This window comes from Octopus bimaculoides, chromosome 14, assembly GCF_046866305.1.
Source record: "Octopus bimaculoides isolate indiv1 chromosome 14, ASM4686630v1, whole genome shotgun sequence".
Taxonomy (NCBI): domain Eukaryota; kingdom Metazoa; phylum Mollusca; class Cephalopoda; order Octopoda; family Octopodidae; genus Octopus; species Octopus bimaculoides.
In genome coordinates, this window is record NC_142941.1 from 44,508,224 (window position 1) to 44,525,723 (window position 17,500).

Genomic DNA, 17,500 nt, shown 5'->3' on the forward strand with positions numbered 1-17,500 from the left:
TTTTTAAATATTTCTATAAATTGCTAATTTTAATGTTTTAATGCTGGAAAATTTTATTTATATTTTGAGTATTTTTTTCATCAATCATCTTTTACTTGTTTCACTCATTAGACTGCAGCCATACTGGGGCACTACCTTGAAGAATTTTAGTTCAACAACCTCAGTTCTTGTTTATTTATTTATTTATTTATTTGTTGAAAACTCGGTTATATTTCTATCAGTCACTCTTGCCAAACCTTTAGGTTACAGGAATGTAAACACACCTACAATGGTTGTCAAGTGATGGTAGAGGACAAAACACAGCCATAAAAGCATTCTCTTTCCCTGTCTTCCTCTCTCTCTCTCTCTTTCTCTCTCTCTCTTTCTCTCTCTCTCTCTCTCTCTCTCACACACACACAAACACATGTGTGTATGTATGTATATATATATAGGTCTATCTCTCTATCTATCTATCTATCTATCTGTTTGTCTGTCTGTATATATATATATATATATATATATATACATATATATATATATAATCATAAATATACAGGGATTAGCATGAGTTGCTTCTCCAATCCCTGTATATTTATGATTGTAAATGGTTTTACCGATAAAGGTTTCTTCATACTGAACTACTTGGCTAAATTGTTAATTATTAATTTTATTACTAATTGACGATTCCCTGCCCTATATCTATATATATATATATATATATATATATATATATATATATATATGATGGACTCTCTTGTCGGTTTGAACATATGAGGAGCTAACAACCTACTCCTTCTTTCTCTGTCATAATGCTTAATGTCGAATATGACACTGAAGTCCCATAACAATTTACAAAGAAGCCTACTGGTGCTGCAAGTATGAGGGTTATAGGTCAGTGCAGGTGGTATACTTGCAACCGTTTTTCTCCTTTACCTTGCACCCCAAAGCCTGTTAATGCTGGTTGCAACAAAATTTATTCCATTTCATTTACATTACTCTAGAGAATGATCTAGACATCATTGCATCATTTCGTCATAGAGTTTTAATATCGCGCTGCCGTTTGGAAGTTAAAGGGACGTAATTCAATACTGCAAGGAACTTAGTAACCACTATCTACCTCTTTTGTTTTCAACTAGTTTGTTCTAGATAGTTTATAAATTGATGTTTTCATGTTAAGGATTTTCTGTTCCGTTTCCAATGATAAATAGGGGAAGAGTTGTTCCCCTTTAAATATTTATTGATTTTCATGTGTGTGTGTGCGTGTGCGTGTACATGCTCGCACAAATATCTATCTATCTCTCTCTCTATCTATCTATCTCTCTATCTATCTATCTATCTATCTATCTATCTTTCTAACTAGCTAGCTAACTAGCTAGCTAGCTATCTATTTATCTGTCTATCTGTCTGCACTACAATCAAAGAATATGTGACATCACCAACCAATCATTCTAACATTCCTGGAAGTGAAGTTAGTTTGAATGAATCAAGATTCTGTTTTGTATGGTACTTGTGCATGCACTCACACACACAGAATCACATGTACACATATACATTCATATGCATGCACACACACACACACACACACACACACACACACACACACACACACACACACACACACACATAATTCAACTTGGGGTTTCATTTCCATCAGCTTGCTTGAGTATCGCTTTCTTCTTGTGCTGTTATTCGCATAAACAAACTATTTAATATTAAAATTGGAATGTTTCTGTATAAAATATCCACATGTGATAAAAACAAAAAAAAAAGGAACTCACTTAATCTGTCATAAACTCCTAACTGTACCAAAACGACAAGTAGCAGAAGATACAAAATTATACACACAGCTAAGATTTATAGAGAAAGTAATCCTCTGGATGTTACCATGTCTGAGAATGCATCCACTTCTGAACTGTTTATATGACAATGTCTATATTTAAGTTCAAATCTTCCAATTATTATTTTTTCCAAGAGCATTTTAATTTTAATAAGTTTCATGTATCAGTTTTGTAACTCAGAAATTACTGTATTTGCTCATATATAAGATATGCTCTCACATAACCCCTTACAATTTTCATGGAAAGAAAGTTTATTTTGTGGAAAAAGCAAATTTAATATCTTTATCATCTTCATCATATTCAAACACATTATAATGCACCTGAGCACATTGTTGTATGCCTGAGCCCTTTGTAGTGCATCTAAGTACATTGTAGTGCACCTGAGCACATCATAGTGCATCTGAGCACATCATAGTGCATCTGAGCACTATATACAATAAGTTCATTATTATTTTTAGACTCTCAGTATCCCACCCATAATACAGTCACATTAGAAGCAAGACAATTTTTGTTACATTTAAGAATAAAATAACCACATCTTATACACCAACATGGATGGTAGTTATTTTAGTCGATGCATCAAAATTCTTGATTATTTTCTAAATCGAAAGAAAATACATTGACCATGTTTTTCGGTAAAAATAAAAGAATAAAAGCATTAAATATTTACAGTCCATTTGAGAATGTTTTAATGAAAATGAAGAGAAAAAAAATATAAAAGTTTTGAAGATGTACTTGTCTGGAGTAACTTTGCTTGAGATGGTGCATAGCTTGGAGAGCAAGGAGTCTCTCCAGACCATGCAACTACTTCTCTGCATTAAAGGCCCTACTCCAATACTACAGGCATGTAACTAGAATAGGAGAGTATTGTAGTTAACTTGAATCATTGTGCATTGTTTGTAAATAATAAAAAGTCTTGAATGGTACAACAATGCACTATAATACAAAAAATTGGATTATATTCCTGTTGTAATTTAGTTATCCATAGTCCAATGATATTTCAGAATACAATTCCTTCTTCAGATATTCTTAGATGGAGTTGCTGCTATAATCTGTTTTCCAACGGCTTTTCTTTTTTCGGAAGCGTCTCAGCAATGGTAGCGACTCCATCTAAGAATATCTGACGAAGGAATTGTATTCCGAAATATCATCAGACTATGGATAACTAAATTACAACAGGTATATAATCCAATTTTTTGTATTATAGTGCATTGTTGTACTATTCAAAACTTTTTCATTCTTTACAATTAGAATGTTGGAGGAAAGGATTGCAAGATAGATTCTTCAGACCAAAAACCAAACGGCAGAAGATCTAGAAATAAACCCCTAGGTCACTCTTTGGAATTCAGCCAGAAAGTCTAATGGCAGTGGCTTCTGGCAGGACCCTATGGAGAAGCGACCCAAGAACTCGAATCCCACAACCATTCCAGGAATACTCAGGATTAGTGAACAGAAAAGTTGGATGGATGGATGGATGGACAGACGGACAGGTGGCTAGCTGGCTGGATGGATGGACAGATGGATGGCTGGCTAGACCGGTGGATGGATGGATGGACGGACAGACAGGTGGCTGGATGGATGGATGGATGGACAGATGGATGGCTGGCTAGACCGGTGGATGGATGGATGGATACTTGGCTGGCAAGTGAGTAGATCTGAGACTGTGTTGAAATTTAAACAATTACAGCATAAAAGACACATATTGGCAATTCAAAAATGCACAAAGACTGTTATCTTCACTTAAACATTTATGATTTTTTGATGACAACGAATAACAGTAAATGCTTTTGTGAAGTTTACAGTTTTTGTGTCTTTTTCAATGGCTAATGTTTCTTCCATTCTGTAATTGTATAAGAAAAATAGTTTCTCTTGAAGAATTTTTTTTCTCTGTGATGGGGAAACTGCTATTTCTATTCATATTACAGTTAATATGATACCATTAATTATTAATCAGTGTAAACAAATCAAAATTAACACCTAATTTTATTGATTTCTAACATCAATGTTTAATATTTTACTGTATTGCTTGAATAAAATTTTCAAAGTTTTAGGAAACTTTATACGAAATGATACAAGGGAGGTAACTCTATTAGTCTTATATTGGAATAATGTCATGAAGGCATAGTTAATGCGTGTGTTTCTATGCGCGCATGATGCGTGTGTGCGACTTTTAAATCTTACTCGTTTCAGTCAATGGACTGCGGCCATGCTGGAGCACCACCTCGAAAAGTTTAGTTGCATAAATCGACTCCAGTACTTATGTTATAACGCCTGGTACTTATTCTATCAGTCTCTTAGGCCGAGCCGCTAGGTTGTGGGTACGTAAACAAACCGATGTCAAACGGTTGTGGGGACCAACACAAGCACAAGGACACACACATACACATACACGCGCACATATATTTATATAAAACGAGCTTCTTTCTACCAAATCCACTCACAAGGCTTTGGTCGGTCCTGGGCTATCGTAGAAGACCCTTACCCAAGGTGGCACACAGTGGGACTGAACCCAGAGGCACATGAGTAGGAAAGAAACTTTTTCTTACCTCATAGCCACATCTGCTAAAAACATGGCTGTTTGATTAAGAAGCTTGCTTTTGAATTACATAGATCTGGGTTCAGTTCCACTGCATGACACCTGGGGCAAGTGCCTTCTACTATAGCCCTGGACTAACCAAAGTCTTGTAACTGAAACTGGTAGATGGAAACTATGTAGAAGGGTACTGTATTTATAAATACACATACACACACACACACACACACATATACAACGAACTTCTTTCAGTTTCCGTCTACCAAATCCACTCACAAGGCTTTGGTCGGCCAGAGGCTATAGTAGAAGATATTTTCCCAAGGTACCACACAGCCACTCCAGCACCTATATATATATATATATATATATATATATATATATATATATATATATATATATATATATATATATATATATCGAGAGAGAGAGAATTCAAAGACAGGTGTCAAAGAGGGAGGTCCAGGAAGACATGGGATGAAGTATTGAAGGCTGACCTCAAAACGCTGACCCTTAAGAAAGAGATGACAGAGGCTCGAGATATGTGGCTCATTGTTGCATTCAAGAAGACCTGCCTTCCACAACATAAACGATATCCAAGGTGTTCCGTAAAAAAACATTGGTGTCATGTAAAAAGTACTGGTGATGGTGCCATATAAAAGCACCCAGTACATTCTGTAAAATAATTGGTGATAGGAAGGGCCTCCAGCCGTAGAAACCGAGCCAAAACATACTATGGAACCTAGGGCAGCCTCCCTGTCCTTACCAGCTCCCGTCGAACCGTCCAACCCATACCGCCATGAAAAACCGACGTTAAATGGTGATGATGATGACATACACACACGTCTATGTGTGTGTGTCGTTGTATTTGTCCCCCTCCACTGCTTTTACAACCGGTGTTGGTGTGTTTACTTCCCCGTAAGTCCACCATTCGTTTGGCAAAAGAGACGAATCGAATAAGTACCAGACATAAAAAAACGTATAAGTTCTGGAGTGATTTGTTAGACGAAAATCCTTCAAAGCGGTGCCCCAGCATGGCCACAGTTCAATGACTGAAACAAGTAAAAGATAAACGATAAGACACTATACCATTAACTGACCAACAAAAGGGTGATCAACCAAAGAAAAGCCCCAAACCACACTAGCTAAAAACAATTTTACAATTTGTACTTAACAAAACCCTATATTTTACCATAAACAAGCAGACACGAGTTATTTCCCTTTATACCCTTTTTTGGCAATTATCGCTAATTTCTCTCTAGAATTTTTCTGGGATTTTACTAAGCTCCTGATATGTTTAAGGCAGGCACGTGCCGTGAGTAATTTTTCAAGGTAGGCAGTTGGTGACCTTTATGTAGTAAAACACACACAAAAAAAAAATAAGCGAAACACAGATGCACGACTGAGTTGGAGGCAGATTTACTTCTGCCTTTATAACATGTAAAGAAAACGTTGCCGGAATGTACGCAACACGTGTACTGTAACAGTACTATGCGTAGTTTTAATACTGAGATTGAAAGACAGGGGCGAATTATGGCTATGTAATCTACAAAACAATAAAATATTTTGCATTCTATGCATAATAATCAGAGTAACTTTCATAATTTTATTGAATTAGGTGCATATTTTGCCATAAAAGGAAAATGTTACTATCGATCTATTTCATTCAGAGTTGGCACTGTCTACCTTGCCTACCCAAAAATAATTATTCTTATCACCCCCCTTAATCTTTAATTCATAGTATTCTATTTTTTAAAAAAAGGGAAAAAAAAAACTATTGCAGCCAGTTGGTAGACGCACATGCACACATATTCCACCATAACTTAATTCAAGTGAAGAACCCCAAGGGATCTTCCTTTGGTCAGCCAACCATCTAAAAATAGCAACAGAAAAAGATCCCTTAAAACACACTGTCTTGCCTTTAAGAGATAGGATACATTAAATAAATAAATTTTCCAATGATAAAACTCCTGTAATGACCAGATGGTCTAGGTTGAAATACTTTTGATCAATGATCTACTCTGCTCAGTTCAGGCAACACTGACTCGGGGTTAAACAACAGCAACAAGTCTGGAAAACATTACAGGACTATGCAATCTGCTTGAAATAACAACAGAATTTCCATCAATTCACACACTGCTGTCTTAAAAAGAGAAGGGATCCAGTTGCCAACAGTTTGTAGGCAAACATATGTATAATCATGTGTCTGTGAAGTGCTCAGCCACATGCATGTTAAAACCTCCAGCTATAGAAAATCTGCCTCAACAAATTTGCCTGACCCATGCAAGTATGGAAAAGTGAACCTTTAAACAATGATGATGATGATGATCGTGATCATGATGGTGATGGTGGTGATGATGTAGATTTGTAAACTTTTGATAAAGATTTGTATAAATATGGAAACAATTTCCACAAGAACACATCTTCTTCTGCCATCATACATAACCGTTTTCATTCATTCTTTCTCCAGTTCCATTAATATGAAGGCGTTAAGTTGAATTAGATATTTTATGTTGCAGAAAATATTTCTTAATATCTAAGTAATAAGTTTACGATCTAGATGAAAGTCTGCTTTAAGTGTATCCTAAGATAAGCTCTAACTTTAACCCAACACTTTTGTCTAAGAAAATAAATGCACTATTTTCAAAAACCATTTAAAGAAAGATATTGAGTCTTGTTAGATGTGAAAGACATTAATTGCAATTATGTAGACAGAAGCCATTTAAAGTAACATGTTTAGAAGTTTAGACTAATAACTTTATACTTCATAGACACTGTGCTTCGGTTGTGAAATTATGCTTATGTTCATATTCAATGATGACCGTAAATATGTTGAAAATAACCAGGCCTTGAGCTCAAAACTAGAGCAAGCACTGTGTTTGTGTTGAGTGGCAGGAGGTTCAAACAAAACATATATATATAATACAGTATATATCAGAGAATCTAAAACAAATATGAGGGTCTTAGGCCTGTCACAAGTGTAAAGGCAGAGCCGGATTAAGACCCATTGAGGCCCTAAGCATTTAAAAGATTTTGGTGCCCCCATAAAAGATTATGTAATTCAAAATATAAACAATAGCAAACCATAAAATAAATATTTTATTTTTCAAAACGAAAGAAAACAGTAAGAAGGAAAATAATGTTTATTTTTGTATACTTCCACTTTATTTATATTTTGGAAAATTTCCTCCTACTTTTTTGAATTGCTAAGTCTTTGATCAGATCCTCAAAATTAATCTTAGGTAACACATCTGCATCTATACTTAGCAGAGATAAAGGCATCCCGAATATTATTTTAGAAAGTTTGAAGTGATTTTTTTTGTGCTGTAAACCATTTACCATTTCTGTGGTGCCCCCTCCTTCCCTTAATGCCCTAAGTACATGCTTATTTTGCTTAATGGTGAATCCAGTGCTGTGTACAGGCTTAAAGCAGGTTTCTACCTTAATTTGAACCTAGGCTGTTTGTTTCCTATTAGGAAAGATTTCATGGTTGTGTGGTTAAGAACTGCGTTTTGCAACCATATAGCTTCAGGTTCAGTCCCACTGCATGGCACCTTAGGCATGTGCTTTCCACTTTAGCTTCAGGCTGACCAATATCTTCTGAGTGAATTTGGTTGATGGAAACTCAGCAGAAGCTTGGACTCTCATTGTGTGTGTGTTTGTGTGTATTTGTATGTGTGTATTTGTTTGTGTGTGTGTATGTTTATGTGTGTGTGTGCATGTGTGTGTATGTTTGTGTGCATTTGTATGTGTACATACATTTGTGTGTCTGCGTGCATGTGTCTCTGTACGTTTGTGTGTGTGTGTGTATGGTTTATGTATGTATATCTTTCTGCCTGTGTTTGTCATTCCATCCCAACAGTTTCACAACCACTGTTGTTCTTTTTACATAACCTTAACTTAGCGCTTCAGCAAATGAGAACTATTTGAAAAATTACCAGAGCTAATCCCAGTTTCCAAGGTGTATAAATGACCAAGAGCACAAGAATTCTACCTGCTCGAGCCAAACACCAGTTCATCACAAGATGACCGCCCCCTCTGGTGGATACCCATTTTCAGTTGAGTGGACCAGAGCAACATGAAAGGAAATGTTTTATTTAAACCATTATCATTTAAACCAGCCACATCGGGCCAAAATATTCAGCCTGCTTTATGTCCAAACTGGCCAGATCTGGCCTCTCACACCTACCGTACAATGTCATTCTAAAAAATAAACAATCACATCGCCAAAAATCTTGAAGCTACAAGATAATTTATAATTAATTCAAAACAATGTTGGTAAATAAGCATTACATTTGACAAAATAATCTGAATATCGGAAGTGTTTAGAACATGATACACAGCAATGTTTGGGAATTGAAACCATGACTTCATGATTGGGAGTTCAACACCTTAATCACTAAACCATGCACTTTCATATAGAACAAACTTAATGTATATCTTTCATCTTTTATTTTACCTTTTACTTGTTTCATTCATTAGACTGCGGCCATGCTGGGGCATTGCCTTGAAGAATTTCAGTTAAATGAATCGACCCCCTGTATTTGTTATCTTTTTTGTAAAGTTTGGTACTTATTCTGTTGGTTCTTTTTAGCTGAATTGCTAAGTTACAGGGATGTAAACACACCAACATCGGTAGTAAAGCAGTGGTGGAAGACCACCACACATATATACACACATAAGGTGGCGAGCTGGCAGAAACGTTAGCATGCCGGGCGAAATGCTTAGCGGTATTTCGTCTGCCGCTACGTTCTGAGTTCAAATTCCACCGAGGTCGACTTTGCCTTTCATCCTTTCGAGGTCGATTAAATAAGTACCAGCTACGCACTGGGGGTAGATCTAATCGACTTAATTTGTTTGTCTGTCCTTGTTTGTCCCCTCTGTGTGTAGCCCCTTGTGGGTAATAAAGAAATAACACATATACACACATATTTTGTGTGTGTAGGTGGACACAAACTGTGTGGAAGATTTTGCGTGTGGTCATGCGTGTGTGTGTATTTGCGTGTGCATGTGTCTGTGTATGCATGTGTGTATGTGTGTGTTTTTTTTTTTGTTTTACTTGTGTTTGTTCTGCCACCACTTGACAAGTGGTGGTGGCTTGTTTACAACCTCGTAACTTAGCAGTTTAGTGAAAAAGATTGATAGAATAAGTATCAGTCTTAAAAAGAAAAGAGAAAAGAGAAAAAGTACTGGGAGAGATTTCTTTGACTAAACCCTTCAAGGCAGTGCCACATTATGGCTGCAGTCCAATGAGTGAAACAAGATAAAAGATAAAAGATAAAAGACGACATATTCTAGATGTCTCTGCATCAAGGACCACCAATGTAACATCATTCTTTTTACATTCTTGTATCAAAAGTAAACATTCAAACATAAATAAAATGCATTCATTGAGATACAAAAACACAGTATGTTATCTGAAGTTTACATATCACAGATTAATAATAGAAATGAATTTACCTGAGAAGCAGAAAGTCTTTTCCCAGGTGATGTTAATGACGTCCATTCAACAGGTAGCTCCTGCTCTGGACAGAAATCCCTTCTGGATCTCATTGATGGTGTACTGTGATGCACCCCTTCTTCGGGGTTCTGTGTTATAGCAAAAGGATTGTTACTCTGAGATATCATTAAACATTTCTCTCGTCCTGGTTGCATGGCTGGATTCATTGCTGCTGTATGTAACATATTTCTCCTTCTGTTACATCTCACTATACATATCGTTATTATAACAACTATAGCAATTGATATCACTACAGCTGTAACAACTATGATAATGACCAAGTTGATATCTATCATGTCACTAGATTGGATGTGAGCAGCTGTCAGCATTGGGGATGTTCTGTTGCTGACAGTTAGTGTTAAGGACAGTGTAGTGGTTGCTGACAGCACTGGGCTGCCACTGTCTTTCACAACTAACAGAAGGTTGTATGACCCGGCATCATTTTGGTAAACTGGCCGAGAGAAAGCTAACACTCCAGAATGGGGATTAATGGTAAATAATTGTTTATTATTGCCTGCCAAAATTAAAAATGTAAGGAAAGCATTTTCCCGACTGTCTCTATCTGAAGCTCTCAGAACTGTGATGTCATTTTTGCTTTGTGGGTGATAATGGACATCTAGGCTGAAAGGGTTAACACTAGGAAATGTGAAGTATGGTGCATTATCATTCTCATCCATGACTTCAACAATAATGTTTGCTGTACTGTTCAGTGATGGTGTTCCGTTATCACTGACAGCCACTTTAAATACATATGATTTAGATTGTTCTCTGTCCAGTGCCTTGGTCGTTGATAAGAAGCCATAGTTTGTAATTTGAAAAGGTACTGGATATTTATTATCATTTATTACAGAAAACAAAAGCTGACCACCGTCACCCAAATCTGGATCTGTGGCATTGATGAACCCAACAGGGAAATTTGGTTCCTCATTCTCATAAGTCAAAAACTTAAACGTATCTTTAGTGAAGTGAGGCTGTACATCATTGACATCTATCACTTGAATGGAAAACTTTCTCTCTGTCCATAATGGTGGTGATCCTTTATCTTGGCAAGAAATTTTAATACTATAATGGTCTTGTTTTTCTCTGTCAACTTCTTTTTTAATTATTATTTTATATTCATTTGAACCTAGATTCAAAAGTTGAAATTTCTCACTATTTAAAGTACAGTGTACCTCACCATTCAAGCCAACATCTTTATCAATAACACTGACATAAGCAATGAAGCTGCCTACTTTCATTCCTTCCGATATAGCTGCAATATTCTTTTGTACTTCAGAGACAAAATTCACATCAATCTCAGGAGCATTGTTCTGTTGATTGATTAAGTTTACTAGAACAGTTGCAATGGAACTTAATGGAGGATTTCCTCCATCTTTTGCTTCCACAAATAGTTTATAATTCCTTAATTGCTCTGAGAAAAATCTCTGTAATAAAAATATCTCACCTGTTTTATCATTTAATTTGAAATTATGTTTTGCAATATCAGATGTCTTGGAACTAAAATGATATGTTATTTTACTATTTTCTTTTGAATCTCTATCTTTGGCAGATAAAACCACAACTGGCATGGACCTCTGGTGGGAATGTTTTATTGTAACATTGTACACTTCTTGAGTGAACACAGGGGCATTATCATTAATATCTAGAACAGTTATATGAACATCTAAGACCCCTTGCAAAGGAGGGGAGCCTCCATCTTTTGCAATAACTTGAAGGTAATAGTCCGACACAGATTCACGATCCAGTGTCTCACCTAAGACTATGTCTAGTTTAGATGTTCCATCTACTCTTTTGGAAACTGTCAATGAAAATGGTTCGTTTGATTTCTTTAAAGTATACACTATCTGAGAATTTAAAATACCTACATCTTTGTCAACAGCATTTGGTAAAGATTTCTTTGTACCTTTACCATTTGTTTCATCAAATTTGAGGTCAATTGCCTTTATAGGAAATCCAGGCTGATTGTCATTTACATCTTTTATCACGATTTTCACTTTTAAAACTTTGATAAAAGTTTGTGCATGACGGAGTGCAATTTTGATAATGTCAAAACATTCTGTGTTGTAAATACAAAGTGATTCTGCATCTATGGTCTGGATGGTGAATAATTTACCTGTTTTGGTAACATTGAATAGTTGGGAACCTCTTGTTGGTCTCTGGGCAAGTTGGTTGAACGTAACAAGGTTTCGATATTTTAAAGATAAAATATTCCACAGTCTTGAGTCAGAAGCAATATTTCCAATATAAGTGCCAATGTTCTTTTCCTCTTCAACATGGTAAACTAGATCCACGCATGTGGAACCATGAAGGAATACAAATACGATATATACACATAGCCACATGGTTTCTATTATATTAAAAAAATAGCAAATATTTCTGAAAAAGAAAATAAAAATATTGCAGTTAGAAAGAATCTTATATAGATTTATATAATTTATGGATTTTTAACATTAGCACAAGGCCACAAATTTGAAGGTATAGGTATAGTCAATTAAATCAGTCCTACCAGTTTGCTGATACTGTTTTCGGTAGTGTAGCAAATAGGGGAGAAGGCGAGTGACTGCTCTCCCCATAAATACATTTTTCAAAATTGGCACCTTTTATAAAATGTATAATCAATGAGTTCAAAATTGTTTGCTATGTGTCATGGTGCTTTTTCTTCTTATGTGCTCATTTCCCCTAGCTTTAGAACCTAGTTACGCTACTGAACGTATTTAGACTATAAGTTCAAATTCTACTAAGGTCAACTATGACTTACTTTTTGTCCTTATAGAGGGGTTGGTAAAGTAAAATACCAGTTAAGTACTGCAATTGATTTCTATTCCTATAATACATCATCCTTGATGTGAATGGAATTATAGAAGAAGACCTCCTTAAAGACGAAAGGTCAAGTTAATTTTGCATATTTAGGCATGCTCATATATGCTTAAATGATAAACTTCTGGAAAGTTTTACAGGTTTTTACAGTTCCAGTGATGTATGTATGTATGCATCCATGTATGTATACATGCATATTTGTATGTATGCGTGCATGTTTGTGCATATATATATATATATATATATATATATATATATATATATATATAGTGCTAGACTACTAGTCTGACTTCTAGAGATCTTGAATTTACAGAAACCCAGGTATACACATATGGGCCAGTTTCCTGGTTTCCATGGCATATAAATTCCCCACCTGGATAGGACACTGGTCCATCGCAGAGTTACTCATTTTTGCCAGCTGTGTGGACTGGAGCAACATGAAATGAAATGAAATGTTTTGCTCAAGAAAACAATGCATCGCCTGGTCCAGGAATCAAAACCACAATCTTACGATCATGAGTGCAACACCCAAACCTCTAAGCCACATGCTGCCACTAGTACTCCAGTATGGCCACAGTCCAATGACTAAAGCAAGTAAAAGAGTAAAAAAGAGTAAGTAATGCTAATGATGCAATTCAACTGGTTAATCCTGCAATGTAAAGAATTAACCCTACAGAATTCATTTCCAGTTCATTGTTGTTTGGATTTTATAGAATACTGGAAAATATCAGTAAAATATGTTTCATTAATGATATCCTTATTAACAATAACCACAATAACAACGTTGATAGTAGACAATATCTCTTGATATTTGAAAAGATACTTTAATAACACATCTAATCAGTTAGTATAACTGGTAAAAATTATTAGGAAGTAAACGAAAGGTAGTAACTTATAATTCTTGGATATCCATCATTAAAATAACAAAGAGAAAAATCTTTTGTTAAGCCTGACATTTCAGAAGAAAGATATGGTAATTTTTAGAGGCATATATGAATTGTAGCCTGCCTTGTCATGATTTAGTTGGGGAAAAGAATAAATAAAAAAATAACAAAATTTAAATGAGTGAAAATAAAGGAAATGCCTTTAGGCTAAAACTTCTGCATAAAAATCAATCCATTATTCTTTGTGTAGAGGAAAAGAAAATATCTTTCAAGTGAAACGAATAAGAAATTATTGAAAATATTCTCCATATTTCTATGTGAGATTTGCAAAATACTTGGAGTTACTAAACTACTGAAGTATTTGACAATGGTATAAGTGAACTTTATGCATAGAATTATTTTTTTTTATCAAAGACACAAAATTATGATGGTGATGATAATAATAATAATAATAATAATAATAATAATAATAATAATAATAATAATCCGGAAATTAAGAGGAGGGGACTAGTCAATTGCATCGAACCCCAATGTGAGGTCTTTATATGACTTTTGATCCCTGCCAAATTTTCCAGCATTAAACTGCATATTTTTTACTTTAGTCTTCTTGTATATTGCTTTCAGGTCCCACTGAAAGCTTGCGACATCATCTGAATTCTTTATTGCTTGTGATAATTTTGAGTGACCATGGACATATCTAAGAAAGCTATTATAAACAGTACTGGCCCCCAAGACAGTTCCTTAGATGATGCAACTTAGAATTTGTTTACTAAGAGGGACCACCATAGGTTGCAACTGTCTGACTTCTATCCTTTAGGAAGCCATGCAACCATTCTCCCAGTTTACTGGTGATGCCAAGGTCTCATAGCTTGTGACACATCAAAGTGTGTGTGTGTTTGTGTACATACACACACATATGTATTGCAACAGGAACATTAGCTAATACAGAAGAATCAGAACAATATAGCAGATATTGTAAGACAGTTTATATTTATCTTCACACACACACACACACAGACACACGCACACACATGTCTGTATGTATTGTTATAAATATCTTTAAATATAGATGATTATACTTCCATAATTGCCAAGAGAATGACGTGATGATTGATTACAAAGACAAGGCTTAAACGGATTAATTTACATCATTAATCTTACTCCAGCATTTCTTGATTAACCTTAATCTAAATGGAAGTGAATGAAGCAGCTTTATTCTTTCGTGATCTTTCACTCAGATACTCATTTCTCAAATTCCACCAATCAGGTGATCATATGGGAACAGACTGTGCCATTGGAGGAACACAAAGGGGAAGGCTCATGAGAGGAATCTTTCTGTATACCAGGAGTTGGTAGAGCAGTGCAGGGATCGTAGCTGGCAAACACATTGTGAGGTAACAGAAGTGGGCTGTCTAGGTTTTGTGGGATGTACATTCTGTAGGGCTCTGATAGGGCTTGGAAGTACTAGTGCAGCAAATAGGGAGGCTATAGATTCCATCACTGAAGCTGTAGAGAAGGCCACTAGGTGGCTTTGCATAAAGAGTGCTGACCAGTCGTTTGTCACAAATGGGAAGCAAGCTAGGACCTGTTCAACTGTGCAAGGGGTCGATGTTGAAAGACCTGCTACATAAGATCCCAGAAATATCACTGATGATGCATCCCAGAGCATATCCTTGAGACATATCCTAAGCAAAAGAAAATTCCAGGTATTTGCAACTGCTGGACATGCTGGAGCATTTCTACTTGATTTTCAATCTGTTATATCAACCTAACCCTATTTTGATACTCATTCTTTTAAACTCTTGCCGTATTTCGCCTGTCTTTACGTTCTGAATTCAAATTCCACCCAGGTCGATTTTGCCTTTCATCCTTCCGGGGTCGATAAATTATGTACCAGTTGCATACTGGGGTCGATCTAATCAATTGGCCCCCTCCTCAAAAATTTCAGACCTTATGCCTAGAGTAGAAAAGATTCTTTTAAACTCTATTCATAGAATTAATAAACTTCTTCATGATATTTTTTTAAAGAAGATACAATTTTTCTGCATTAGTAAATATAAACACACATGTAGACATGTAGATGCAAGGGTAGCTGTGTGGTAAGAAGCTTGCTTTCCAACTAAATGGTTCCTGGTTCAGTGCCACTCTATGGCACCTTGGGCAAACATCTACTATAATTTGGGCCAAATAAAGCCTTGTGAGTGAATCTGTCGATCTGGTAGATGGAAACTGAAAGAAACCCATCGTATATATATGTATCTATGTATGTATGTATGTATGTATGTATGTATTTGTATGTTTGTGTCTGTGCTTGTCCCCTAACCATCACTTAACAACCGATGTTGGTGTGTTTGCGTCTCAGTAACTTAACAATCTGGCAAAAGAGACCAATAGAATAAGTACTAGGCTTACAAAGAATAAGTGCTGAGGTTAATTTCTTTGACTAAAAAAAAACCTTTTGAGGCAGTGCTCCAACATGGCCACAGTTAAACGACTGAAACATCTAAAAGAGTAAAAGAATAAAGAATACATACACACTCACATGCACAGACATACACACACATATACACCTACACACACATACACATATGCATACATATTTCGTGGGCTTCTATACAGTTTCTACCAACTAATTTCTATATGTAATGTATCAACCAGCTTGAGACTCTAGTAGAAGTGACTTGCCTCAGGAAGTGTAGCACTGTGATTTGAACCCTGAATCATGTGACAGCAGAGCAAGCTTCTTAATCACATGACTACACCTCATTATCTGTGACAGCTCCAAATTCCAAATTCCATTTTATGTTTCAGTAACATCTTAAAGGTTGTCCTGGTAAATGTCAAATTTTTCCGTCAAGTAAGGAATTTTTCCAAGATATAAAAGATTTCGCAAATTTCTCTATGTATGTGTATTTAATAAAAACCACTTCTAATAACCATTCCTTTTCCTTTTTTTCTTTTTCATTCTTAAATTGCTTTACAGGTAAAACAAATTAAGAATAAGGAATCTTTTATCATCGATAGTTATTATATTGTTAATAACAATAAATACAGTTATTCATCAATTTATTCTTAATGAAAGCTATAATGACATTTAGCAAAATGTTACCTGAATGGATCCAATTATAAATTTTCTAAAAAATGTTCTGGAATATCTGGAATCTTCGCATGAAGATCTTTGTCTTACTTGATTGCACCAGTTTCATGCTCAGCAGTGAAATAATTGCCTCCTTTTAAAATCACTTTTCCATATTCGTGCTGAAATAGACAATAAAAATACCAAATCATGTATGGTACCATGGATATTGGCAACTCAATTTTATGCAATAATAATAGTGGTAATACAATCATGGGTATTTAACTTGACAAATGGAATGAAAATATGCATTTTCTCCTAAATATTAAGTGAATATTGTAAAAGTAGACCGACAAAGCTTTAATAGAAATGTAACTTCAGAAAATATTTCAAATGGAAAAGATCTGAATATCAACTTTATAGATATATGTGCGTGTGTGAATATATATATATATATATATATATGCGTATGTATATATATATATGTGTGTGTGTATTTATATATATATATATATATATATATATATATTACACACATATATATATACCTATATGTATGTGTGTATATATATATATAGGTTATGAGTGAAAGTGGTGTCAATTAGACCCAGAGGTGTCAGGTAATGCTGAGTAAGTGCTGTGAATAGACCATAGTTAAACTCCAGGTTCGGTGATTATGTGAATAAGGAGTCCAATATATATATATATATATATATATATACACATATATATTATATATTTATATATGTATATGTATATATATATGTATGTATATATATATATATATATATATATATATATATATATATATAGATGCACATATATATATATGTATATATATTCAAAATGTAACCACGTGTATATCATTGGCGATTT

The 17,500-nt window shown here is 35.0% G+C and overlaps 1 protein-coding gene across 2 annotated transcripts in view; it reads right to left on the reverse strand.

The window, feature by feature from the left end:
• The window catches only part of LOC106878226 (protocadherin gamma-A4), a 110,829-nt gene that overhangs the window by 62,785 nt on the left and 30,544 nt on the right, over positions 1 to 17,500 (reverse strand). For both annotated transcript variants that reach the window (XM_089362773.1, XM_089362771.1), the window contains exons 2-3: positions 16,658 to 16,806; positions 9,808 to 12,223 (exon numbers count right to left, since the gene is read on the reverse strand). In XM_089362773.1, the coding sequence (XP_089218899.1) occupies positions 9,808 to 12,189 (2,382 nt within the window). In that variant the 5' untranslated portion in view covers positions 12,190 to 12,223; positions 16,658 to 16,806. The remainder of the gene's footprint in view (positions 1 to 9,807; positions 12,224 to 16,657; positions 16,807 to 17,500) is intronic.